Raw genomic sequence first — 26142 nt, 5'->3', positions numbered from 1 at the left:
GTGGCCCAGGGTTTCGCTAGTTCGAATCCTGGGCGCAGACACGGCACTGCTCATCAGGCCATGTTGAGGTGGCATCCCACATGCCACAACTAGGAGGACCCACAACCAAAATACACAACTATGTGCTGGGGGGATTTGGGGAGAAAAAAAGGAGGAAAAAAAAAAGAAGATTGGCAACAGTTGTTAGCTCAGGTGCCAAGCTTTAGGAAAAAAAAGAAAATGAAGAATAAAAATCACAGGATCATCCCAATAGACATGGAGAAAGCATTTGACAAGATCCAACATACCTTTATGATAAAAACTCTCAACAAAACGGGTACAGAAGGAAAGTATCTCAACATGATAAAGGCCATTTATTACAAACCCACAGCCAACATCCATGTTCATCTTTTGAACTTTCAACCTGTAAGCCCTTCTGTATTTAAAGTGTGCCTCTTTCAGATACAGTTGAGTTAAGCTTCTTTATTCAGTCTGACAATCTTTGAATTTTATCTGGGGTGTTTCTTTTTCATTTAATGTAATTACTGACAGGGTTAAATTTAGGTCTACCATTTTCTCTCTGCTATTTGTCTCAGCTGCTTGTTTCTCTCTTCCTCCTTTTCTGACTTCTTTTGGGTTAAAGATTTTTTTAATATGTAAATTCCTCTACTTGCTGTATCTTTTAATGGATGTTCTATAGAGATGACATCATCTGTAATAATCTCCTTAGAGTTATTCCTGGGCTTCATGTTAGATATAGGAACATTCTCGATTTACCCTCCCTCCCACCTATACCCCTTAAAGTTGAGTATTAATTCATGCACACAACTAAATTTTACTATAATTTCTGGAAATTCTAAGATACATACTATCCAGTTGGAGTCAAAATTTTAACTCTTCGAAAGTCCCTTCCCGTCACTCTGTCTCCAATCCTGATTTCTGATCTTCAGGCCCTCCTCTAAGCTTGTTTCTTACAGTTAATTTTTGCTATGACTGAGCCATGGGTAGCAGGCACAATTTATGACTCTAGTAGGTAGAAATGGTTGAGAAAGCAATAACCAAGCTTCAAGGAGCACATTTAGCAAGATTCACGGTCAAAGCAGAAGTTAGTGTCAGGCAAGTTGGTTCACACAAAGTCAGAGAAAACAAAAAAGGCCCAAGGAAAGGGATCCAAAATCAGGTCAAAAAGATTATATACAATTAGCAAGAGAAAGGAAAAGCAGCAGCAAGGACACAAGGAGCTCTTATCCTTTTGGTTGCCTGTAATCCTCTTATCGTATTGAGTTGATCCTTGTGCAGAATCTGAATCAATGGTTCTTAATCTGGGCTGCATGTTGGAATTACCTGAGAAGTTCTAAAAATTCCTGATGCCCAGGCTACACCCCAATCCAATTTAATCAGAATCGCTGGGGCTGGGACCCGGGTATTTTTTTTAAAGCTTCTCAGATGATTTCAATGTGCATCCAGGGTCAATAACCACCGGTTTAAATGTTTGCAAATGTGTGAGTGAACAATTGGAGGGCAGGGACAGAGAAAGGAGGCTCTTCTGGGCGCAGACTTTTTTCTCTTTTTAATTCCCTAGAGAAACTTCCTGGTAATTTTCCTCTTTGGGGTCCTGATCCTCCCCACTTTGGTTTCAGGTTGAAACTACTATCTAGAGAGTCACCAGCCTCAAGTAACATTCAGTCTGCTGCCCTGATTGGTTTTCTACTGATACAGATGCCTAGCTCTTTACTCTGTTCTCTGACTAGACTTTCTCCTTCTGTGCTTCCCTGGAAATTCTCTTCTCCACTGCTTCAGGTATTCTGGTTTCGTAACCAAGACACCCACATGTACCTCTCGTCCTCTTCCATACCTAATAGCATTTCAAGAAAGAGGGCTATTTTCTGTGTGACACAGCATCACAAGTTTTTGCAATATACCCTGTCATAGTTAGAACAGGTCTATCCAATCAGGAGAAAATACATAATTATTTCATGAATCTACTGCATTCAGTTCATCATGAATTTCTTTATGTTGATGAAAGGCTGAATGCACACTGAAGGTTTTCTCAATTTTCTTACATTTGTAGGGTTTTTCTCCTGTGTGAGTTTTCTGATGTTGAATAAGAGATGAACTCTGGCTGAAGGCTTTGTCACAATCATTGCATTTATACGGTTTCTCTCCAGTATGAGTTCTCAGATGCTTTGTAAGGGATGAGCTCTGACTGAAGGCCTTCTCACATTCTTTACATTTGTAAGGTTTCTCTCCAGTATGAATTCTCTGATGTCTTACAAGAGCTGAGCGGTCACTGAAGGCTTTCCCACATTCGTTACATTTGTAAGGTTTCTCCCCAGTATGGGTGACTTGATGTTGAATAAGGGCTGAACAGTAACTGAAAGCTTTCCCACATTCACTACATTCATATGGCTTTTCCCCTGTATGAGTTCTCTGATGTTGAGCAAGCCCTGACCTGTCACTAAAGGCTCTCCCACACTCTTTACATCCATAGGGTTTCTCTCCAGTATGAACCCTTTGATGTTTAAGAAGGGATGAGGTGTCATTAAAAGCTTTCCCACATTCTTTGCATTTATAGGGTTTCTCTCCAGTGTGTATTCTGTGGTGTTGAATAAGGTAAGTGCTTTGGTGGAAGGCCTTCCCACATTCATTGCATTCATAGGGTTTTTCTCCAGTATTAATAATATGATGCTGAATAAGGGCTGAGCGATGACTGAAAGCTTTCCCACATTTGTTACACCCATAAGGTTTCTCTCCAGTGTGAATTCTCTGATGCTGAATAAGTGATAAGCTCCGACTGAAGGCCTTCCCACATTCATTACATACATAGGGCTTCTCTCCAGTATGAATTCTCTGATGTAGGATAAAGGCTGAGTAGTAACCGAAGGACTTCCCACACTCATTGCACTTCCAAGGCTTTTTTACCGAGTAAATCTTCTGATGTTTAATTGGGCTTGACTTTTCCCCCATATCACTACAATCTTCCATAAGGGTTTTCTTGTGTTTAATTATGACTTGCCTTAAATCTTTCTTCTGATTTCTTTTCTGCCTTTCCAATGTGCCTTCACATTCCCAGGCTTCTATCAATCTGGGATCCCAGGAATCATCCTTTTTAAGTCTTTCTATTACCAGCTCCCTTTCAGATGATACTTCATAAACTTCCTGCTTTGAAAGGGACACTTTAGTTTCAGGTATAGATTCAGAATCTGAAATAAATAAAAAGGACAAATGTTTGTGCTCTCTGTGCCGAGAGAAGGAAAACTGCTGAGGTGGCAAGAGAATACAAAAAATAAAAGTGATGTCTATTAAAAATGCTTATTTGAACGTTTTCAGAAAGAGCTTTGTGGCAATGGCAGATGAATAAGTCTCAGGAAATAACAGAGATGGGAGAATCACTAAGATAAGGCACAACAAAAGGTCAGACAATGAAGATGCTCTACCTAAGAGAATGGAAAACTGAACAGACTAACCAGGGACAAGGATGAGCAGAAGGGAGGAGAATAAATGTTAACATAAAATGAGGAAGGAGGGGAAAGATGAAAACATAGGTTGAGATTGGGCAGTTTTGAAAAAGCATTAGAAAAAAATCACTTATAATAATACCAGCTGGAGACAACCAGTTTTGACTTTTTAAATCATTCCCCTTAACCCTTTTTTAAAGGCACAGATTTTTAAAATATGTTTAGCATATGCTTTAAATATGATTTTGTGTATCCACTAACCACGGCCACCTTTCTTCCTTCTTTCCTTCCTCCCTCTCTCCTTGCCTTCCTTCTCTCTCCTTCCTTTCTTCCTTCCTTTTTTGTTATAGCAAAATTTCTCAAACAGGTTTTGTATATCTGCTCATCACCTACTTGCTCCTGAAGCCACTGCAGCCTGGCTTCTCTCCCCACCACTTGACTGAATCTGCTCTCACTGACATCACTAGCCATTTGTATGTCACCTAAATCCAGCAGATCTTTTTCATTTCTTGCTTAGCTTGGCCTCTCAACAGCACTTGACAGTCTCGACCATGCCTTCCTCCTAACAACATTCTCCCTTTTGTTCCCCAACTTTATTCAGATATATTTGACATATATTCTCCCCCTCAACTCTGCGATTCTAAGCTCTCCATGTTTTTCTCCTGATCTCTATCTCTTTGGAACTTTTTCTGTTTCTTCTTCTTAAATGTTGATGGTTCTCAGTGTTAAGAAACTTAGATCTACATCAGGGTTCAGCAAATTACGGCCCACAGGCCAAATCTGCCCACTCCCTTTGTTTACTACTGTTTACGGCTGCCTTCATGCCACAATGGCAGAGTTAAGCAGTTGCAACAGAGAGTGTATGGCCCACAAAACAGAAAATATTCACTATCTGGTCCTTTACAGAGAAAGTTTGCCGGCGCCTGCTCTATATAAAAAAAATGAAGGGTGCTAGAAATGGAATATAAAATTCACTTTTTCTTATTTTAAAATGCTCCAAGAGATAATTGACTGTGTTAATCAAAAATAGTAGCATATATTGTAGATTTATAGCATATATAAAGGCAAAATGCGTGACAACAATCATACAAAAGATGGGACGGAAGAACTAGAAGCTTATAGAAGTAAGGTTCCTATACTACATATGAATTGTTATAACATTCTGTAAAGGGATACTATGATTAATGAAAGAAGCATATTGGGAACTCTAGAAGGACCCTTAAAGAAAATCTTTAAAAATAAGGTTTAATCACGTGGATAAAGAGAACAGATTAGTGGTTACCAGAGGGGAAGGGGGTGGGCATAAGGGGTGAAGGGGCACATATATATGGTGACTGACAAATAGTAACGTACCACTGAAATCTCACAATCTTATAAACTATTATGACATCAATAAAATAAAAAAGTTTTAATGATAAGCTAATAGTGCAGATAAAACGCAATAATAAGAAATAATCAAAAAAACAGGCAGAAAAAGAAAAAAACGAACACTAAAAAGAACAAATAGAAAACAACTACAGGGCTGGCTCCGTGGCCGAGTGGTTAAGTTTGTGCGCTCCGCTGCGGCAGCCCAGGGTTTGGATTCTGGGCGCGGACATGGCACCGCTCGTCAGGCCACGTTGAGGCGGCGTCCCACATCCCACAACTAGAAGGACCTGCAACCAAGATATACAACTATGTACCAGGGGGGTTTGGGAAGATAAAGCAGGGGGAAAAAAACAGAAGATTGGCAACAGTTGTTAGCCCAGGTGCCAATCTTTAAAAAAAAAAGAAAAAAGAAAACAATTACGTGTATGAAAGACTTAAATCCAACCATACCAATAATTACTTTAAATGTAAATGGTCTAAACACACCAACTGAAAATCACAGATTGTCAGAATGGATTTAACAACCAGACCCAATTACATGCTGTCCACAAGAAACTCACTTAAGTTAAGCAAAAAGAATGGGAAAATATACCATGCAAACACTAATGAGAAGGAGGCTAGAGTGGCTATATTAATATCAGACAAAATCAACTTCCAAACAAGGAATATTACCAAGGTTACAGAAGGACATTATATGAAAAAGAGGTCAATTCACCAAGAAGACATAACAATTCTTAATGTGTATGCACCTAACAAAAGTGTTTCTGTATACATTAAGCAAAAACTAACAGAACTAAAAGGAGAAATAGACAAATCCACAATTATAATTGGAGAATTCAACACTCCTCTGTCAGTAATCAATAGAAGCCAATGGGAAATCAGTAAGGACAGAGAAGACCTGAACAACACTGTCAATCAACCTGACAATAATTGACATTGATTTTCAAGTGCACGTGGAACAATTATCAAGATTAGATTATAGATAATACAACAAACTTCAAAAACTTTTAAGAACTGAAATCATACAAAGTATCTCTGACCACAGCAGAATCAAACTATAAAATCAAAACTAGAAATTTATTGAAAATCACCTAAAATTTGAAAACTTGTAAATAACCCATGAGTCAAAGAGGAAATCACAAGTGAAAACAGAAATTATTTTGAACTGAATGGAAATGAAAATACCACAAATCAAAATTGTGGAACATGGGGCCAGCCTGGTGGTGTGGCGGCTAAGTTCGTGAGCTCCACTTTAGTGGCCCATGGTTTACAGGTTCGAATCCCAGGTGTGGACCAAGGCACCACTTATCAAGCCACGCTGTGACAGCATCCCACATACAAAATAGAGGAAGATGGGCACATATGTTAGCTCAGAGCCAGTCTTCCTCAGCAAAAGAGGAAGATTGGCAACAGATGCTAGCTGAGGGCCAATCTTCCTCACAAAAAAATTAAAAAATAAAAAAAAAAACATTGTGGAACATAGCTAAAGCAGTTAGAAGGAAATTTATAGCATTAAATGTTCCTATTAGAAGAGAATAAAGATGTTATATGAAGATCTTATATTAATGATCAAGATAGAATAAGAAACATACTACATTAGACAGTCATGTGTCACTTAATGATGGATCATTCTGAGAAATGCATCGTTAGGCAATCTCGTCATTGTTCAAACATCACAGAGTATACTTACACAAACCTAGATGGTATAGACTACTACACACCCAGGTTATATGGTACTAATCTTATGGGACCACCATCATGTTTGTGGTCTGTCATTGACCGAAACGTCATTACGCAGCATGTGACTGTATTACATTATATTAAGATCTTATACAATGATCAAGCTTCCACCTTAAAAAACTAATAAAAGAGAGCAAATTAAACACAAAATTAGCAAAGAGGAGAAAATAATAGATAAGAATAGCAATGAATAAAATTGAAAACAGACAATAGAGAAAATCGATGAAACCAAAAGCTGGTTCTCTGAAAAGATCAATAATATTGTTAAACCTCTAGGAAGACCAACAAAGGAAAAAAAAGAGAGAAGATACAAATTACCAATATCAGGAATGAAAGATGAGAAACCATTCCCAGAGCTCACTCAAAAAGAAATAGATAATCTGAACAGTCCTGTATCTAGCAAAGGACTTAGATTCAAGGTTAAAAACCTTCCAAGAAAGCAAACTTGAGATCCAGATGGCTTTACTGGATCGAGCTTTTGGTGTCATATATAATAAAATTTTGCCTTACAAAAGGTTACAAAGACTGTCCGTAATGTTATCTTCTAGAAGTTGTATAGTTTTAGATTTTATACTTAGGTCTGTGACCCACTTTGAGTTACTTACTATATATGGTGGGAGGTATAGATTGAGATTCTTTTTTTTTTTTTAAATACAGGTGTCCACCTGTTCCAGCACCATTTGTTGAAAAGATTCTCTTTTTAACACTGAATTGCTTTTGCACCTTTGTCAGAAATTAATTGACCATATAAGTGTGGGTCTACTTCTGGACTATCTGATCTGTTCCATTGGTTTACACCTATCTTTTCACCCATACCACACTGTTTGAATTACTGTAGCTTCTAAGTCTTAAAAGCAATACAACGAAGCTGTCCTTTTTCAGTTCCACATATGGTGAACTTTTGCTTGCCAAAAGAGAAAAGAAGCCCAATTCTGAGCTCCAAGTTATCAGGGGCTCTCCAGATCCTAAGCAAAACTATGGCATTTTAGATGCCATTAGTTGTTAAGGAAGCTGACGTCTCAGTAAGCATTCTGCATTACAAAATGACTTCCTTACCCCAAAATACCAGGCTTCCACAATTCTCCACCTTCAGATCCAGGCCCACGTTCCTCTGGGCAGAATTCAGCTGGTCCACCTCCACATGGGCAAAATCCATTTCCTCATCCTTCACTGTCACCAGTTCCTGGAAGTACAAGCACATTCTTCGTAATCCTTGAGGGAAGAGAAAAATCTAGAAGAGGAAGTGTCTTTTAATCTGAAGGTTAAATCTTTATTTTAACCATTTTAACGGAATATTCTAAAATTTCCAAGTATTAATCTGCATTAGGGAAAATAATAATAATAGCTAACATTTATAATTTATTTTCTATGTGCTAAGTCCTTTGAATGAACTATCTCTTGTAATAATAACTATATGAAGTAAGTACTATTATTAACATTATTTACAGCTGTAAGGATCAGATCTGAGATTTGGACCCAGGCAGTCTCACTCGAAAGCTATACTTTTAACTATATTCTTCTATATTATATAGAAGATAGATATATATATATATATATATTCTTTTATATTATATAACTATATTCTTCTGCCTCTTACATATTTTGTTAAATAAATGTAATATAACCACTGAATGATAACCAAACGTTAATTGCTGATTATATTGTAGATGGGATAAGGCTCAGATAAGTAATTTATACTGATTCCTGGGCTAGTCCAAGATTTTACAGAAATTCAGCTTGATATCCTGAATGTATGTAGACATTCACGCTGTTCTCATGCTCTTCTAATAGAGGCGCCTTCTTTCTCTGTACTTAGGGCCATGACTTTTACATTTATTTAGTTATCCTTTAGCAATTAAAGTTGTTCTGAATGAGTGAATTTACTGATTTTACATTGAAAAGGATCAAATGTTTTAAGATAACATTCATACTTTATGTTATATTGACAGTCACATGAGTGTCCTTTGTTGACCATAATTAATTGGAGAATGTGGGAAAGGATGTCTGTAAAAGAATAGAGTCATTAGAGGCATAGGATTTAGCATCAGACATACCTGAGTTCTGATCAGGGCTCAACCATTTATGATTCTGAGCATGTTACTGTAGCCTCAGTTTCTTCATCTGTGAAACAGGTTATAAATAATCACAGGATTATTTAATTTAAAATAAAGCAATGTTTGAAAAGTGGCTCTAAACGCTGGAGTTCTCCAGAGTTCAGTCCTTAGACATCTTCTTGTCTCCATCCATCTTACACACCTATGAACAATCTCTTATTTCTCCTGTCTTTAGGGGAAAAAAAAACCTCTTTGGTTTTACTACTCCTTCCAGCTATCACCCTACTTCTCTCCTTTCCCGGAGAATAAAACTCTCCAAAATAGTTATCTGTAGTCCCCGGCTCCAATTTCTCTCCTCTTACTTTTCTCTGAACCCATTCCAACAAGGCTTCACTCCTACCGCTCCATGGAATGGCCCTTGGCAGTCACCAATGATCTTCCTATTTTAAAATCCAATGGCCAATTCTCAGGCCCCATCTTACTTGACTTAGCAGGAGCATTTAACCCAGGAGATCACTCCCCTCTCCTTGAAACACTTTCTTCAATTGGTTACCAGGATGCCACACTTTTGGCTTCCTCCTACCTCACTGGTCACCTCATCTCAGTCTCCTTTGCTGGTTTCTCTTCATCTCCCTGAACTCTAAGTGTTGGAGAGCTATAGGACTCAGTAATAAGATCTCATCTCTTTTCTAGCTACACTTATTCCCTTACTGATCACAGTTTCATGGTTTAAAATACCATCCACACAGATTATTCCCAAATTTAAAGCTCTGGCCTGAGCTGTTCCCAGAGCTTCAAGTCTTCAAGGAAAAATTACTTTGGCTCAGTTCTCTAGAGGGGATTTCCATGGACCTCAGAAGCAAGATGAAGAAAGAAATGAGGACACACTGTGAAAAACAAGCTAAGATTTCAGAGGAGGGAAATTAAACCCAAACTCGCCTGGAACTCCACAGGAAGGAGCTCAAGAGTAGATTCCATTTCTTCTGTGCTCTGCTTTTGGGGCAGAGAAGCATCAGCAGGAGTCATGGCTGGAAGGAGCAGGAAAAAAGCCATGAAGGAGGTAAACTCTATCTTCTCACTCCCAAATTCACTAGGACGAAAGTTATCGCAAGCCAGCTGAATTATATATATAAGGCCTACTCTACTTAACTCAAAAAGTTCAGATGAAGCTAGGGTAAGACAATTAAGTGAAAGTGCTTTCACCAAAAAGTTAAACCCACAGAGCCACAAATACATCAACCTTTTGGAACAGTCCACTGGGGGTGGAAGAGTGTGACCTGGCCTTTATCACAAAAGCAAGCACTATGGAACATTCTCCCTTCCACAGCTTCAGAGGGAATGTGGATGAGCACAGAAGTGCTGAAAGAGGAAGATGGGGCCGGAGAATGTGCCACAAGGAGACCACTTAGTGATTTTCAAACACGGTAGTTTTGAACTTTTGAAGTTTTGAAGTGAGAACTTCTCTACTTCAGGGCTTTCTCCTGACATGTGTCTGTTCCCTGTTCATTCCCATCAAGGGTATTTCCTCCACTTTCAACTCCATGCGTATTTCTGTAATTCCTACCTTCTTCCTCAACTTCAGTGGTCAGATAATCCATGATCAGCTTCTCTTCTTTGTCCTGTTATTGCTATGACTCCCTCCTTATTCACTGTTTCAAATGAGAGAAACACGGACTTTAGCAATACATAATCTGCTTCTTCGTGTAAATCATTCAACTCTACTCTGAAGCTCTGGGAGGAGATTTTGAGGTTAGTCTTCCCCTCCTCTGGAACTGATTCCTGCTCCTTGAGGCATCATCTTCTCTCTCTATTCCTAGGAGGCTTATTCCTATGCATTTAAGTGCTAGGGCCTCAGAAGTAATCCTAATTTACTTGGAATCTTTATTATTTAGGCTAAATTAATCTCCACAGCTGGAAGACCATCCTCTGGATCACCAAGATCAGTCACTACATGCCACACCAGGGCAAAAGGAGGAAAGAATCAGGGCAGTGAAGTATGAGCCTCAGGCACACACCCGGTTCCAGACCGTGCAGAAACTCCCATGAGAAACACCCTAAACACACAAGCGGCCATAGGCGGCCTGTGATCATGGTGGCAGTAACTAGAAGCGGGGGTCCCTCACTTGGTTCATCCCTGCTGTTCGTAAACACAAGGCAGTTGATAGACGGGGCTCTCAGACAGCCGATTCCTCACTCGCTCTTTAAGACTGAGAATATACAGGCCAGGATTCCCTTGCACGTTCGAAGTCGAACCCCTTGAACTGGCCCCCAAGCACAGGCAGGCTAAAAACTCTGTTAGGGCAAAGCACAGAAGGGGACTCCGTTTTTTCCTTTCTACCCCAAAAGTTCAAAACCTTAACGCTCTCGGTGGAGTGACAAGACGTAAGGCCAAAATCAGGGGGAGGGGCCCAAGCTCTCCGCACGTGGGACCATAAGCCCTCAGCCCCCGGACTCCCACTCCCAGAATCCCCCGCTGCGCCACGCCCCCTTCACGCTGCCGGACTCCACTTCCCAGAGGGCTTAGCGGTAACCCCGCTTCCGGGACGCCGTCCGCTCAGAAAGTCTCAAAGCTGGCTGGAGACCCCGCTGGGGTAGCGCGCGCAGAGCCCGGGCGTGGGGCCAGGGCTCAGGCAGGGCCCAGCCCGTCCTCCGCCGAGGCCGGAAGCTGAGGGCCCGGCCCGGGCTGCGGCGGGAGGCGTTAGAGCCGTGCAGGGACGGGCAGGTCGCGGAGACCCGCGCTCAGGCCCGCTTTCTCTTACCCGCGACACGCTGCGGACGTGGCTCCGGCCACAGGGCTGGATCCCGCCGGGCTGCGCTCTGGGACGGGCGGGAGGGACAGAGCCGCCTCGCGGACCCACGGAGCCGCGGGGAGACAAAAGGCTCAGGCTCCGTCTGGAGTCGCATCTGCGCACTTGGAGGCGACCGCCCCCGGTCGGGGGTCCAGCTTGAAGGACTGCAGTTCCCAGAGGTCTCGGGGACTCGGTGCCTGTCCTCGGGGGCAGGACGGCGGGTCTCTCCTGTCAGCCTTAAAATGGAGATAATTCCCCACCTGATTGCTAGGGCTCCAAACGCTCCAAATGATTTTAGTGTCTGATGATTATTTGGGGTTGGGGGGATGAGGACCTGATACACAAAGTCTTTTCCCTGGTATCTCTCATTCTTTCTTAGAATAAAGCCCCAAATCTGTAAACTGAGTTGCTACTGCTGATTTTGTTGAAAGCATTCTGGCTGGTAAATAAAGAGCAAGGGCAGGGCTGATTGAAGAGACGTAGAAGAAGAAACATGATTAAGAATGAGTTCACGAGGAAGAGTAAGATGTGAAAAAGAAGTAGGGAGGTTGGCTCTGAAGTGGAGAATTGTGCGGACCTGGAGTTTAGGTCCAGGAAGGGCCCCTCGCCCTGAGCCAAACATAAACCAAGACAAAAGAGGCTTTTTTACTCAGTGTCAGAGACTCTGGGCTGTAGCTCCAATTCTTCATGGAAATCGGGGAAAGACCAATTGTATCACAAGTGTCATTCTAGTCCAAATTACCATAGTCGCCTGAATCGTGTCTCGACATCTAATCTTGCCTTTCCTCGAGCCTTGCTGTTCAAGGCAGCCAGGATGGACATTTAAAGATTCATCTGTTTATGTCACTCTTCTCAGAACCCTTCAGTGGCTGCCCTCTGCCCTGGAGTAAGGCGTAAACCCCTTAACACAGTTTATAAAACCCTGCAATCTGGCTCTGCAAGTCCTGAATTACCTGCTGCTATCTTCCTGTTGTTCTCTGTCCTCGGGCCACATGGGTTTTTTAGTATCTCCCACATCCCAAATTCTTTGCTGTCCCTTAATCTACACATTTCCTCTGTTTAGAACATCTCCCTCTAGTCATCCTTCAGATTTCAATTCAAATGTCTCTTCTTCAGTGAAGCCTTCCCTGACCTCCTTCCACTTAATTCAAATTAGTTCTCTCACAGAACCCTTTTATTTCTGTATGTTAGCACCTACAAACGTAGGTTCTTTACCTGCCACACAAGAGGGGCCAAATACAAACTGGAACTCCAGGCTTATGGCAAGGAGAGGGTTTTTATTTCGGATGACATCAGCCAGGAGACAAGAGTGAGCCCTCATATTTGTCTCGTTTCCTCTCTCCTCCCCAAAAGAGGGGAAGTGAGGGGTTTTAAAGGTTTGTGAGGAATGTGGCTGCTTGTAGAGAGTGGGGGGAGTCAGTGGCCTGGCTGGTCGGAGCTTTCCCACCTGCCTGTGTTCCACCTTGGGATGCTGCTTGCAGGAAGAAGGAGGAGATGATAAGGAACCCAGGTGGGCGACCTTGGCTGTTTGTCTTCACAGCGGATAGGGAATTCTGGGAGCCAGGGAGTAAGCAGGGAAAGAGTGATTTGGTTTTAACACCATGCATGCTGGGTTTAATGTAGGGGAACTGATATCAGGGCTGGCATCACATAGACTTGCCACAATTTGTACCTATACATTAATTTGTGCTGCTATTTAATGGACATCTTCCCCACTTGACTGTAAGTTCCATGAGATCAAAGACCATGCATGTTTTGTGCAGCACTGTGCCAAGTGCTAAGCAAAGAGTCCGACAAAGTTGAGTGTCGGGAAGCTGCCATTCCACACTTACTATTCTCAACCTCAGCTAGGTCCTAGCATCATTTAGCAGTCCTTTATTTCTCCATGGTTATCTCATTTTCTCTGTGGTTGTCCTTTTTTCTGACTCCAGAGCCTTTCCAGATACTGCTCTCCTCAGCTCTCTACCTCATCACCAAACCCCTCTTTCTTAGTCAATGAATTCACCACCATCTATTCCACAGAAAAATGAGAGATTTTCAGATGGGAATATATCCATCTTCTGTGAAGGTTAATTTTATGTGTTTACTTGACTGGGCTAAGGGATGTCCAGATAGTTGGTAAAACATTTCTGGGTGTGTCCGTGACAGTGTTTCTGGAAGACATTAGCATTTGAATCGGTAGAGTGGTAAAGATTGCCCTCGCCAATGCTGGTGGGCATCATCCAATCCACTGAGGGTCTGAATAGACTAAAAGGGTGGAGGAAGGGTATATTTACTCTTTCTGCTTGAGCTAAGACATCTGTCTTCTGCCCACGGACATTGGCACTCTTATCTCGGGGCGTCTGACTTGGACCAGGACTCACACCATTGACTCCCCTTGTTCTCATGCCTTCAGGCTTGGACTAGAACTATGCCACTGGCTTCCCTGGGCCTCCAGCTTGGAGGTGGCAGGTCATGGGACTTCTCAGCTCCACAATTGCATGAGCCAATCCCTCATAGTAAATCTGTTTTTATCTATCTATGAATATCCTATTGGTTGTATTTCTCTGGAGAATCCTGACTAATACAACTTCCCTGTACTCAATTCTGAAGGCATAGTATGGAAGGAAGCACAGATTACTTCAAGGTTGTCCCTCCATAGGTATATGTTAACTATGCACCCATGGTAGTTACATTATTGTTCAAAATCTTTGCTGCCCCTACTTGCAGGAGGATCATACTTGCCTGCCCAGTAGAACTCAGGCTTGGACCTGTGACTCACATTAATCTCCTCTTTGAGAAAGATGTGCATTTTTGTCCTGTTTAAGAGTCAGCTTCTCATCTACCATTTCCTTTCCCTCTGCCGTGAGACTTAGAATATCTCATATAAGACTATTCCATCAGCCTGCATTCTGGAGTGAAGATATGGATATGTAGAATGAGTGAGAAAGACACCTTGGTTGTTATCTCTGAGATTTTTCAGGTTGTTCAATTCTATAGCATAACTTAGCCCATCCTGATGGAGTCAGCATCAAGATGCTTTCGAAGCACTTATAGGGTAATATTTTTCTTTTTCTTTTTTTTAAATTTAATTTTATTTATTTATTTATTTATTTTTGAGGAAGATTACCCCCAAGCTAACATCTGCCACTAATCCTCCTCTTTTTTGCTAAGGAAGACTGGCCCTGAGTTAACATCCGTGCCCATCTTCCTCTACTTTATATGTGGTACACCCACCACAGCATGGCTTGCCAAGCAGTGCCATGTCCGCACCCGGGACCCAAACTGGCGAACCCTGGGCCACCAAAGAGGGTAATACTTTTCAAATGCATGTATGTTTATTTCATTTTGTTTTGTTTTAAATAATTCATTTTTCCCAACAACAGTATCAACATCTTCCCCAACAAAAACACAGCAGCCAACTTTAGGTCCTATAAGTTAAAGTTAAAACTGTAAAATATAAATACCAGCTGAAGTGCAAAATTCTAACAAGTATGATTAAATTAACAAGACATCTTTCTGTTGTGTGCTGCGCAGATACCCACAATACTACTACTGTCCATACAAGACTCACAAAGCTAGTCAAGAGACTATGATTATGGCACTTCTCAGCTTGAATCTAAACACCACAGGCAAGGAACACACAATTTACCAGCTACTCAGAAATGATTCAGGAGTGATTGTATTATTGTGAAAAGAAGACTATACTGTGAATCCTTCTGTTTTCACTGATTTTAATAGGTGCAATATTTTTATATTTTCATATCTGAAATCCAGAAGTACCTTATAATTGTTGTTGAACAGGTGCTAGTGGTGAGTAGTCATGCTCGTGCCAATACACAGGCACATAGGATAGGTTTCAACAGCTTGGAAGAAAATCCTGGAACCATCGTAAACCAATTTGTACTGGCCCTATTGTATCAATAACGACATGTCAAGGTCATCTTGCAGGGGCAATGACCAAGAACTGCAAAACATGCAGCTGGAATGTGCTCAGAAGATGGAAACCTTGCCCTCAGATGACCTCAAGCCACAGGGAACCAAAAGTTCCCTGACTATGGAACTCAGTGTGAGAAGAAAGTGGTGAGGGGAACCTAATAAGAAGCGAAGGGTCCCTTGATTTGTAGCACACTGGACTGATAAGAGTGTTACACTCCCACCCTCCAATCAGATTCCAACAAGCTAGTGTTATGCATAATTACTCCTATTCCCAACTCCTTAAAAGTCTGTCCCAGCTTCAGCTCAGGGAGACAGATTTGAGCCTTGCCTCCTATCTCCTTGCTGGTTGACGTTGCAATAAAGCTCTTTCTTCTCTCAAAGCCAGTGCCATTGTATTGGCTTCTATGCACATCAGGCAACAAGCTCTTGCTCAGTAACAATCTCAGACACAATAGTGGAGCATACTTAAGAATTGCTGTGGTACTAATACTCTTGGCGGCAAGGAAAACAATACTGGGTGGAAAAACATAGGCACAGACAGTACTGAATGGAAAAATGATTCAGAAGAATAGGATTCTGGGGGCTGGGCTGGTGGTTAAGTTCACACACTCTTCTTCAGCTGCCCAGGGATCACGGGTTCAGATCCTGGGCGTAGACCTACACACCACTCATCAAGCCATGCTGTGGCAGCATCCCATACACAAAATGGAAGAAGATTGGCACAGATATCAGCTCAGGGGCAATCTTCCTCAAGCAAAAGGAGGAAGATTGACAGCAGATGTTAGCTCAGGGTCAATCTTCCTCACCACAAAAAGAATAGGATTCTGAACACGAAAAGTTTAGCAATGCCTTAACCATTTTATTTTCCTTTTTAAATGAGTACGAGAGTCATATCTCATTTTAAAATGTATGATTAAAAGTAGGTCTAAATAAGTCTAAAAGGGATCTATTAATAATGTGAAATAAAAGGTCAAAACAATAAGAAAGTATTATGTCATAATTCAGTTGGCAGTGTTTTTTCTTTATTGGTGACAGAAAACAATGGTGCATCTTGTCACTCCACAGTGCCTTAGAATCTACAGAATGCTTCATGTTGTTTATACTTATTTGGGGAACTGTAAAATGAAAAATTCTAAAATAAATCCTCTCTAATACCTCTTCTTGTTCTGTAGTTCTGTGCTTTTCTGTGTTGAAGCCTGGACCTCAGAGCTGATGAAGGACAGTGTCCAGGGACTCAGGTCCACTTTTTAAGGGCCATGATTCCACTTTGCTGCCCAAGGTAAGGAAATAATTTTGAACCTTCAGATCCAAGCTGACTAAACTAAGACCATACTATGCATACAGAGTAAATAAGGTAAGTACCTGAAAAACAGACTTAGAGGCAACAAGAGCCTAGAGCATAGGAAAGAATGTTCTGGAGCATCTTAGTGATTCTCTCATTTTCCTCTGCAGCTAGGGTTATGGGACTACATTTTTCTCTCTTTCCCCAGGAGTTTCATTCATAGGGCAAACACCATGCTGCTCTGGGAAGGAGTTTGTTTGCCTCAATCCTTGAAATGTCCAGAATTCGTTCCAATTAACCCAGTGAGGGGTCTTAAGGGATCCTGAAGTCCTAGCCAGGGAACCTGATGAAATTACAGGAGTGCGAGTGGGAACTCTCCTGAGCTCAGATTGCTCCAGGTATAGAGCTCCTTTAAGATTTCCAGAGGAACCAGCAAGTAAGCAGGACTATTTTCAAAGCTATTTACATAGATAATCAGAAAGCATAAAGTAGGTATCTTAGGGGAAGACCAGGTGAATTGGATCTTTTAATGTTTCAGGAACAGATGGGCCCTATGATTTCTAGCCCCAAACCATTTCCAATTCAGTCCCACTGTCTGGACTCCCAAGACCTTTCTATGCCTCCTATTGTGACCAGAAACCAGGCAAGGAAAGGGTTACTGAGAATTTGATCCGTAATTAACATGGTCTGTCAAATGTTTTCCAGACAAGGAGAAAAATAAATGAGCAGTTTTTCAGAGGTTGATGTCCCCCTTTTTGCAGACATTGCCATCCTACAATGAAACTTACACAATTGCTGCAAGACTCCTACAAATTACTCCAGCTCTAAGTGACCAAAAGTTACCATGGACCCATTAGGTAATGAGATGTTCCTTGAATTCAGTATGTAATGGCATGTTCCATTGAACTTGCTATGTCATGGTACCCTGACTTTGTTATGTAAATGGTGCCTTGAACTCATTATGTAATGATCTGTACCTGTGCCCTGATTGAGCCCAGTTGTTACACAGTTGTAACATATCCTGTGCACTCTGATGTACAAAGTCTCCACCAGCACTAAGCTTGGAGAGACACTGTTTGGGGAGCTATCCCCAGTGTTCTCCATTGCTTGAGCAAGCAATAAACCTTTTTCTCCACCCACTTCATCCTTGGTAGTGTTTTTAGCTCCACACTCGCCAAGAGGCGAACCCAGTGAGTTTGGTTACACTATGAGCTGCAGAGGATCCATCAATGTAAAAGCAATGCCTTCAGATGTGTTCCCCTATTCTGCAAGGAGCTCATCCAGGAGGATACACGCTATGTAAGGATGTAAGGGGCAGAGGACACTTCAATGATAACCTCCCCCTCATCTCCACAAAGAGGTTCTGTAAAAATCATTAGCAGTTCTGCCCTATCTGATTCTCTGCATCAGCTTCTCTCCAAATGGAAAAGTGACCCTGTGCTCTTTTATTTCCTCTCCCTGAATGTTTTGCATCTATTAAACCAAAGCAAGGAAGCACAAACTCAAAGATGGAAGGTCGAAAGTCGGAAAGGGCAGGTGAGCTGATCAATGGGAGCGTCTTCACATCCGGCACAGAAATTCTTCTTTCCTAACAAATTCCACTGTTCAACTTGTTTCAAACTCCAGAATGAGTAACTGCATACGTTAAAAAGTGCATTTATATCCAGAGGGGAGTGTTTGTATATATGTTTTAGTTAATAAATAAAAAAGTATCCTGACCTCTGAGAGTCACTCAATAAATCACGTCTATTATTTACATTTATCATCATTATCCTTAACTTTTCCACATATCCTTTATTAGGGAACAGTTTGTTCTGCTACACTATTGCTGCTATGAGTCTTTCTTTCACGACAAAACAGACTCCTGAGTCTTTTTTATTCATATTTTCTCAATTACTATTAAAAAATTAATTTTAAATTTCTCAGTATTTGAGGTTTTATTTTTTGTGTATATAAGTTGACTCAGTATTAATTATAAATTTTATTGCCTTATAATCACAAAATTGACCTATAAATTTTCCTTCTTTCCATTTATTTGCATTTTTATCAGGCCAAGTAAATTATAATTTTAAAATAAGTTTTGAAGGTAAACTTGACTGTTAATATTTAAGGTGTAGCATCACTTATGTTTTTAAAATAAGTTTTAGTGTTCACATATTCTAGATTCATACTTATTTTTGGTCATTTTGCTCATAAAAATGAATAAAATCTTATTATATTTCTATTGAATCATTTTAAAATACGAGTCTACCATGTCGAGACTCATGAAAGAAAGCCAAACAAATATTCAGGGGAAAAATAATATCATTTAAATATTTTCATTATTAGAAAAGAAAGTGAAAAGATAAACTGTTTGAATATTTCATATTTCAGGAAAACGAAACAAAAATGTTAAAGAATCTAGGAGAAAGAAAACAATGCAAATATAATCAATTCAAAAGTAAACTTAAGAGCAAATAAAAATATTTAAACTAACTTAGATAAGTTTTGGAAACATTTAAAAAGCAAATAGTAAGTGAAAGTATATATGAGAAATCATGAAATATGTGGAAAAATTAAAATATCACTGACAACACCAAATTCAGTGATAATCAATAAATTAGAAGTTAAAAATGAAATGGTAAAAATGACGTAAAGAGAAATAGACAATCAAGGTTTGAGCTGGACTTCCGTCCTGGAGAGGTCTGGTCTATGTCTCGTTCACCCTGTTTACGCTCCAGCCCCTCAGTGGTCCGAGTGAAAAGGCTGCACTGTTCACCAGGTCTCATCCTCCACGGTGAGCCCTGGACTCTGATTTTTGTCCCTCCAGCCCTGAGAAGTTGCTGGAAGCTCTTTTCAGTGTCTCAGCCTCTTAGCTACCACTTTAGGTTTTGTAATTAGCAATCCTCTTAAAGAGAAATGTGGCCCCAAATGTTGAGCTCAGCCTCCTTTGGCTCCTCTAGATCTTGTCTCTGCAAATTTTCATTGCCTGCGTAGCTCTCTGATGGCTTCAACCGTCTGTTTTATTTTATTTAGCTTGTACTCCATGGGAGGGTTGGTCCAAACCTCTGGTCAACCATAAATAGAACTCAATTTAATCATCTTTGAAGATAAACAGATCTTTCAGGGTCCACTCTTTATATAAAATGCTTGCTTTGGTGCGTTCTCTTTGACTCATCTTGTTTATCTGAGCACTATTTATATAGTGAGGGAATTCTTCTCTTAAAGTGAGTGGAGGTCATGGCATTTGTTTGCCTTCACTGTAGAGTCTTTTAGCTTCCCGAGCAGGTTGGGAATGATGCATGGCCTTGAGTAGTTGTAGGTGAAGGATTCTTTCTCCCCTGCCTGTCTACCTCTAATTTTGTTGAAGCTCCAAACCCATGCATCAGCTTCGCTGAGTGAAGGACATATACTGTGCTCTGAAGGCTGAGTTTGAGCCTGTGCTGCTTCTCCTCGGTGAGGTGATTTTTGTCAGCAGTTCCCCCATTCACTCTTTTTGTTTAGTGTGTTCAAACTTTCCTCCAGTTGATTGTTTCTTTCCTCCAGCTGGGTCCCAACCAACTCAATGATTTCTGTGACATTATTTACCACACCTCTTCTGCCTTCTTAGCGAAGTGCTAGTAATCTTTCAGAGATAATGGTTAAGTGCTTTGTTGCTAAGCCAGATTCCAGGATTCAAACCCCAATTCCAAAGCCCACTGGCATGGGCCATTGAAAGAGTGATTTAACCTGAGTTACAGTTTTGTTATGTGCAAAATAGGCATAATAATTGTACCTACCTCATGGGTTATTGTGAAGACTAAATGAGAGAAGAAGAACTCAATAAATATTGGCTATTAGTAGTTGTTACTATCTTGAGGGAGTAAGTGCTTCCCTTTTTTCCTCCGGGTGTACAAACCCCTTAACGTCTTTTTCAGCATATTGGGGAATGTCAGCCACTGCTTTAGAATTTCCTCCTGAGAAGGATACATTATCCTGTGCATTTTCGCTAGCAAAAAAAATCCTGTATAACCTAAATCTTATCATGAAGAAGCAATCAGATAAACCCCAATTGAGGATCATTCTAAAAAACGGTGAGCCTATATTCTTCAAAAACATCAATGTAGTAAAAAACAAGGGCAGGCTGAAAATATACCAGGTTAAAGGAAACTAAAGAGACATGAAAACTAAATGCAATGCATAATCCTGGATTGGATGCTGAATTAGGGAAAAAATCTGTATAAGACATTATTCAGCCAATTTTTAAAATCTAAGTATGTTGTATATATTAGATATTGTTGTTGTATTAATGTTACATTTCCAAGATTTGACCATTGTGCTGTGATTATATAAGAGAATGCCTCTGTTCTTTAGCATAATACATGCTAAAATTTATCATGATACATGCTAAAACGTCTAGGGCTTAAGCGTCATGAGGTCTGCAACTTACTCTCAAATGATTCACAACAATGACAATAATACAAATAATATGTATATATGTTTGCATATAAATATATGTATATGTGTGTATATGTGTATGAATTTATATACCTACAAAGCAAATACAACAAAATGCTAAAAACTAGTAAGTCTAGATGGGGAGAATATGGGAATTCATTTACTATTACAATTTTTCTCTAGGCTTGAATTACAGCTTTATTTTATTTATTTATTTTTTTGGTGAGGAAGATTGGCCCAGAGCTAACATCTGTTGCCGATCTTCCGTTTTTTGCTTGAGGAAGAGTGTTCCTGAGCTAACATCTGTGCCAATCTTCCTCTATTTTGTATATGGGACATTGCCACAGTATGACCTGATGGGCGATGCCAATGTCTGCGCCCGGGATCCGAATCAGCAAACCCCAGGCCGCTGAAGCAAAGCAATGTGAACTTAATCGCTAAGCCACCAGGCCAGCCCCTGAATTACAATTTTAAAAATTAAAAAGTTAGAAATTCTGGCTCCAGTATATCCCTATAATTATAGAGTAAAATAAAGCTTCTACACTCAGGCTCATCAAGAATTTCTGTTGATTTATATGAATGGATCATCTTTCTTATTTCTTTGCATGCTTCACAACATTTTGCTGAAAATGAATTTTTTTAATAGTAGAATGTGGTAACCCTGAAAATCTGATTCATCCCCCGTTCAGGGTTTTTCTGTTGCTTGCTGTAGGCTGCAGCTGATTGTTTAGTGTCTTTTCTAAACTATTTTTGTAAAGTCTGTATTCTTTGTCCTGGGTGGTCTCTGAAGTCTCTGTTCCTTTCGCTTGCATTCAGCTAGTGTTTTGACAGAGATTTCTTGAACGTCAGGAGGCAAAAAGAGAGAGAGAGAAACTCTCATTCTTTGCAGGTTAGCTCTATGCCTGGGTCTTCATTCAATACTCCGTTCATTTACAATTCTGCCTCCACTTCCTTCACTTCGCTTCACTTGCACTGAGCCTGGAGATCAGCCAAAGACGAAATTCTAGGGCCTTCTCAGGACTTTTGTGAGCATGTATCTAAAGTAGCACCTAGAGCAGCCAAACAGAGACAGAAAGTAGAAGCGTGGTTGCCAGGGGCTAGGGCAGAGGGGAATGGGGAGTTTGTTTCAGTTTTGCAAAATGCAAAGAGTTGTGTGGATGGATGGTAGTGGTGGTTGCATGACAGTATGAATGTACTTAATGCCACTGAACCGTACACCTAAAAATGGTCCCAGTGGAAAATTTTATGTTGCGTGTATTTCATCACAACTAAAATATTATTGATGTTGATTACTGAGGTTTTAGACACCCCCTTACATTTTGCTCCCAAGGCTCATCCTAGTGGGTTGGCATCCTCATTCAGTCCCATCTCAACTGGAAGAACAGGAGACTCTGGGCCAGAACCCTGAATCCCACCCCTAGTTTCATTTCTTGTCCGTCAGTTGCTGGACAGTTCCAGAGGCTCCAGGAGCCCCTTACGTAACTAAAGAGGATCAAGGACCCGTGTCTCAGTCCCAGAAACCAAAGATTTCTGCATCTCGGTTCTGCAGAGGCAAGAACTGAGGGTCAGGTGGCCCGTGGCCCTGATGTAGGAAGCAGCAGTGTGTCCCAAATTGTGCCCCACTGGGTTGGAGAAAATGCTGCAGACGCTCCACCTGTGCAGAGCTGAAACTAGCAGAGCCTAAAGGACACCTTGGAACCTGCTCTCAGTCTGACGATTCCGAGGCTAGTGGGTAACGAAGGGCCCAGGAAACCAGTTGGTTGCTCCTAGAAGCCCTTGCAACCATGGGCAATTTCACATTCTTCTTGGCTAGAGTTGAGTTGCTTTCCTTCCTCTCTAAGTAGCTTCAATGTCTTCTCAGTCCCTACAATGTGCAGGGCTTTTGGCTCGAAGCAGAAGAGGAAGAAGAACTGGATTTCACTAGGGGGAGGAGCCACAACCAGCACAGCTTATGGACTCCCCGATAAGGCCCAGCCGCCTCTTTCCAGGGGTTTTAATGAGAGAAGCTTCTACATGCTTCACACCAGAAATCTCTTTTCTTGGGGGTAAAAAAAAAAAACTTGTGTGACTTAATTGTTTTGGAAATTTCCATTTTTCAAATGATCTAATACCCGAATGACTAATGAGGAATCTTTCAGATTTTCTGGAAAAGAAACCAATTCAATGTCCTGCACCCAGAAATGTGGAATGAATGTAAGCCAAGAACCCTGGGAAGGCAACACTGGTTGCGGTTCCTGGCTATCAGGCTGTACAGGATTTTGCGATGGGAAGTGTACTGGGCTCTCCACTGGGGTAGCCAGTTGGAAACCTTTTTCTTTCTCTCTTGAGTTTCTTTCCTCCCTCCTTGCCTCCCTCCCTCCTTCCTTTCATAAAGCTCTTTTGAAAATACACATTAAATGTATAGGTAATACCTGTCAGTATAGTACTACTGGGGAAATTGTTGTACAAAAAAATTTTTTATAAGAAAGCAATGTTTCAGGATATACAGATATAGAAAAATACGAGGGAAGCTACACATCACCACAACAGCCTTGATTTCTCTGAGATGTTTGATTATGGGTAATTTTAACTTTTCTCCTCCAAATTTCCTGTATTTAAAAAAAATCATATTTTACTCTTTAAGAGGAAAAGAAAGTAGCAATCATCCTCTTTTTAAAATAGAGAGAGGGGCCGGCCAGTGACATAGTGGTTAAGTTCGAGCACTCTGCTTCCGTGGCCTGGGCTTTGCCTGTTCGGATCCTGGGCGTGGACCTGCCCACCACCTGTCAAGCCATGCTGTGGCAGCGTCCTACGTAGAAAAACTAGACTAACTTACAAGTAGGATATACAACTATGTACTGGGGCTTTGGGGAGAAAAAAAAAAGAGGAAGATTGGCAACAGATCTTAGCTCAGGGCCAATCTTCCTCACTCACACACACGCTAAAATAAAATAAAATAGAGAAAAACCAAAGTCATCTTCATAGGTGTGACTCTAGTACACTCTTGTATGAAGGGCTAGAAGGAAGAGAAGCCCTATCCAGACATCATCGTCTCCTCAGGCTTCCCTATGTTTTGTGCCTGTCAGGTGTCAAATATCTTCAGGTACATTCTGAGACTGATGCCTCCCTGAAAGCTGGGTCTCGTTTGTTCTCTGACCTGTCACCAGCAACTAAAACAGTGCTTGGACATCCTAGAACATGGTGTGTGTGTGTGTGTGTCTGTGTATGTGTATGTCAGACTTATTAGGATTATGGAAATGTTTGGGAAACAAATTAGGAAAACTGCTCTTAGGGTCACTCTAAAGAGAAGAAAACCTTCAGAAGCGAAGCCACCACACAGAGAGCCCATTCCCACAGCAGTGCCCACGTTTCTCTTTACAGAAGACCCAGGACGCTCAGAGCTCCAGCTAAATTCCAGGCATCTGAACGTAGGGATGGGAGGGAGGGAGGGAGGGTCAAGCATGACCCTCCCTGGGCAGATGACATGGGGAGTCAGTCCTGCAGGCCATTCTCAGGAACGTGAAGGTAGGAAGCGAGGGAGTGGACAGGTTGGGTCCCCAGGCCACTTTGTGTCCCCCAAATAGGACAGGGCTCCAGCTAAGAACCCAGGCTGCTCCCAAACACCCGCTCCTGGGAAGACAAACGACTCCAAGCGTTTGCTTCCATTGGCTCCTCTCCCATTTCCCCCGTGGGTAGAAATTCCCCCAGGCGCCTTCTGGTCCTTAGGACGCTCCCTTGCCAAAGGGAACTCTCCCCGTCCCACCTCACATTCCTTCTGAGTAAAGCTCAATGGCAGCTGGAACCAGAAGTCCTGGAAAAAGGGCGGGACCAGCTCAGAGCGTAGCCAGAGCCTCAAAAGCCCCAGGGAGAGCTGGTTGTTTGCGGTTGCTAAAGGCAAGTATTCCCTGAGCCCCCATCCACAAGTCTGCTCTAAGTTTTTCTCTACTTTTCCCACCTTTTCATCTTGCTTTTGTACATCCTCCTGATGAAAGGACAAGGAGCCTAGAAGGAATCCCAAACTGTCTGGACACATAGATAGTAAATACCGAACTTGGCAACTGAGAAATTAGCATACGTTAAATATATGAAAAGGGTTGGTGTCTGTGACTTCCTGGCACAGTGTTAGCACATCTGACTTTGGACCCGAAGGTTGAGTGTTCAAGTCACTTGGACCTCAAAGCAAGTGCTATGCTGTCAATTTGAAGATTTCATCAATTGTGCCTTTTAAAAACCGTACCTAGAAGAGCCTTTATATTATTTCTTTAAGCTCAGCAAAGGACAGGTTTTAAACTGAATGGGGAGTGAGGCTGACGCAGTGAAAGCTTAATCCTGACAAAGCCACAAAGATCTCCATTTCTGCAAACTTGGGTTTTTCCTCGTTCTCAGGTTACGACAACTGGTTTGTATGTGGAACTTGATTGTTTCATAGTCCTATTGGAGAGACGCAATTAGATGAATCCTAAGTAAAAAGGAGGTAAATGTCAGGATAATTTTCCTCTCTCAGAGAGTTCAAGGACCGCACCCTCAACATAAATTGTTCATCAGCTTCACAGTATTTTCCCTTTAACCACAGTGTTCAGGGGCTTTTGACAAAGGAAACTCAAAGTATGAAAAATGTGCGTGTGTGTATTTGTGTGTGTGTGAGGGGTGGGAGGAGGAGAAGAGAATTGGGAAACTAACTTCTTCATCAAGGTGACACAAATATCCACCCAGGGACACCATGCCATATCCATTTGGGGACCCAGTAAAACCACTTTCACACCAGGGTAAATTCATTAACAAAGTCTCCTCATGCCCTGTTTTAATGTCATATCTGAAGCACAGCCCAGATAAGGAAATGAACATAACAACCTAAATTTCAGCTTGTGTGGGTTTTTCTTCCCTTCTAGGTCATCCTTACCGTCGAGCTTAGGTGCCTGTCCATCGCTGAGTTGTTCACAAGAACTCCCTTGGGAGTAAAGAAAAGGTAAGAGAGAGTCTGACGTTGGGAGGTGCCAGACAAAATTTACATCGGTTGCTAAAGAGAAGTCACAACCTTGACCCCAACATGATTAGAACACACAAACTTCTGACTACCTGAAAACTAATTATAGTCCCTCACCTCACATGTAAGCCTCATCGCCCCTTTGGCTCTCTCCCCTCCCCCCTTCCCCTCTGGT

The 26142-nt window shown here is 41.4% G+C and overlaps 1 protein-coding gene across 2 annotated transcripts; it reads right to left on the bottom strand.

Moving 5' to 3' along the window:
* Positions 1–267: 267 nt before the first annotated feature.
* Positions 268–11563, bottom strand: LOC100067882 (zinc finger protein 892). 2 transcript variants are annotated; one of them, XM_005613633.4, is made up of 6 exons: positions 11359–11563; positions 10164–10248; positions 9539–9627; positions 8600–8666; positions 7602–7728; positions 268–3182 (listed from the first exon to the last, which is right to left on the bottom strand). In XM_005613633.4, exons 5-6 carry the CDS (start codon positions 7699–7701, stop codon positions 1954–1956), a joined length of 1329 nt encoding a protein of 442 aa, XP_005613690.4. In that variant the 5' UTR covers positions 7702–7728; positions 8600–8666; positions 9539–9627; positions 10164–10248; positions 11359–11563; the 3' UTR covers positions 268–1953. The 2 variants fall into 2 exon arrangements, with proteins under 2 accessions (XP_005613690.4, XP_070109638.1); XM_070253537.1 differs by lacking the exon at positions 11359–11563 and having other exon boundaries at positions 8600–10248.
* Between the last annotated feature and the right edge of the window lie 14579 nt (positions 11564–26142).

Source organism: Equus caballus, chromosome 27 (assembly GCF_041296265.1).
Source record: "Equus caballus isolate H_3958 breed thoroughbred chromosome 27, TB-T2T, whole genome shotgun sequence".
Lineage (NCBI taxonomy): Eukaryota > Metazoa > Chordata > Mammalia > Perissodactyla > Equidae > Equus > Equus caballus.
Note: the sequence above shows the minus strand (reverse complement) of the source record. Positions and strands in the feature narration are given on the sequence as shown.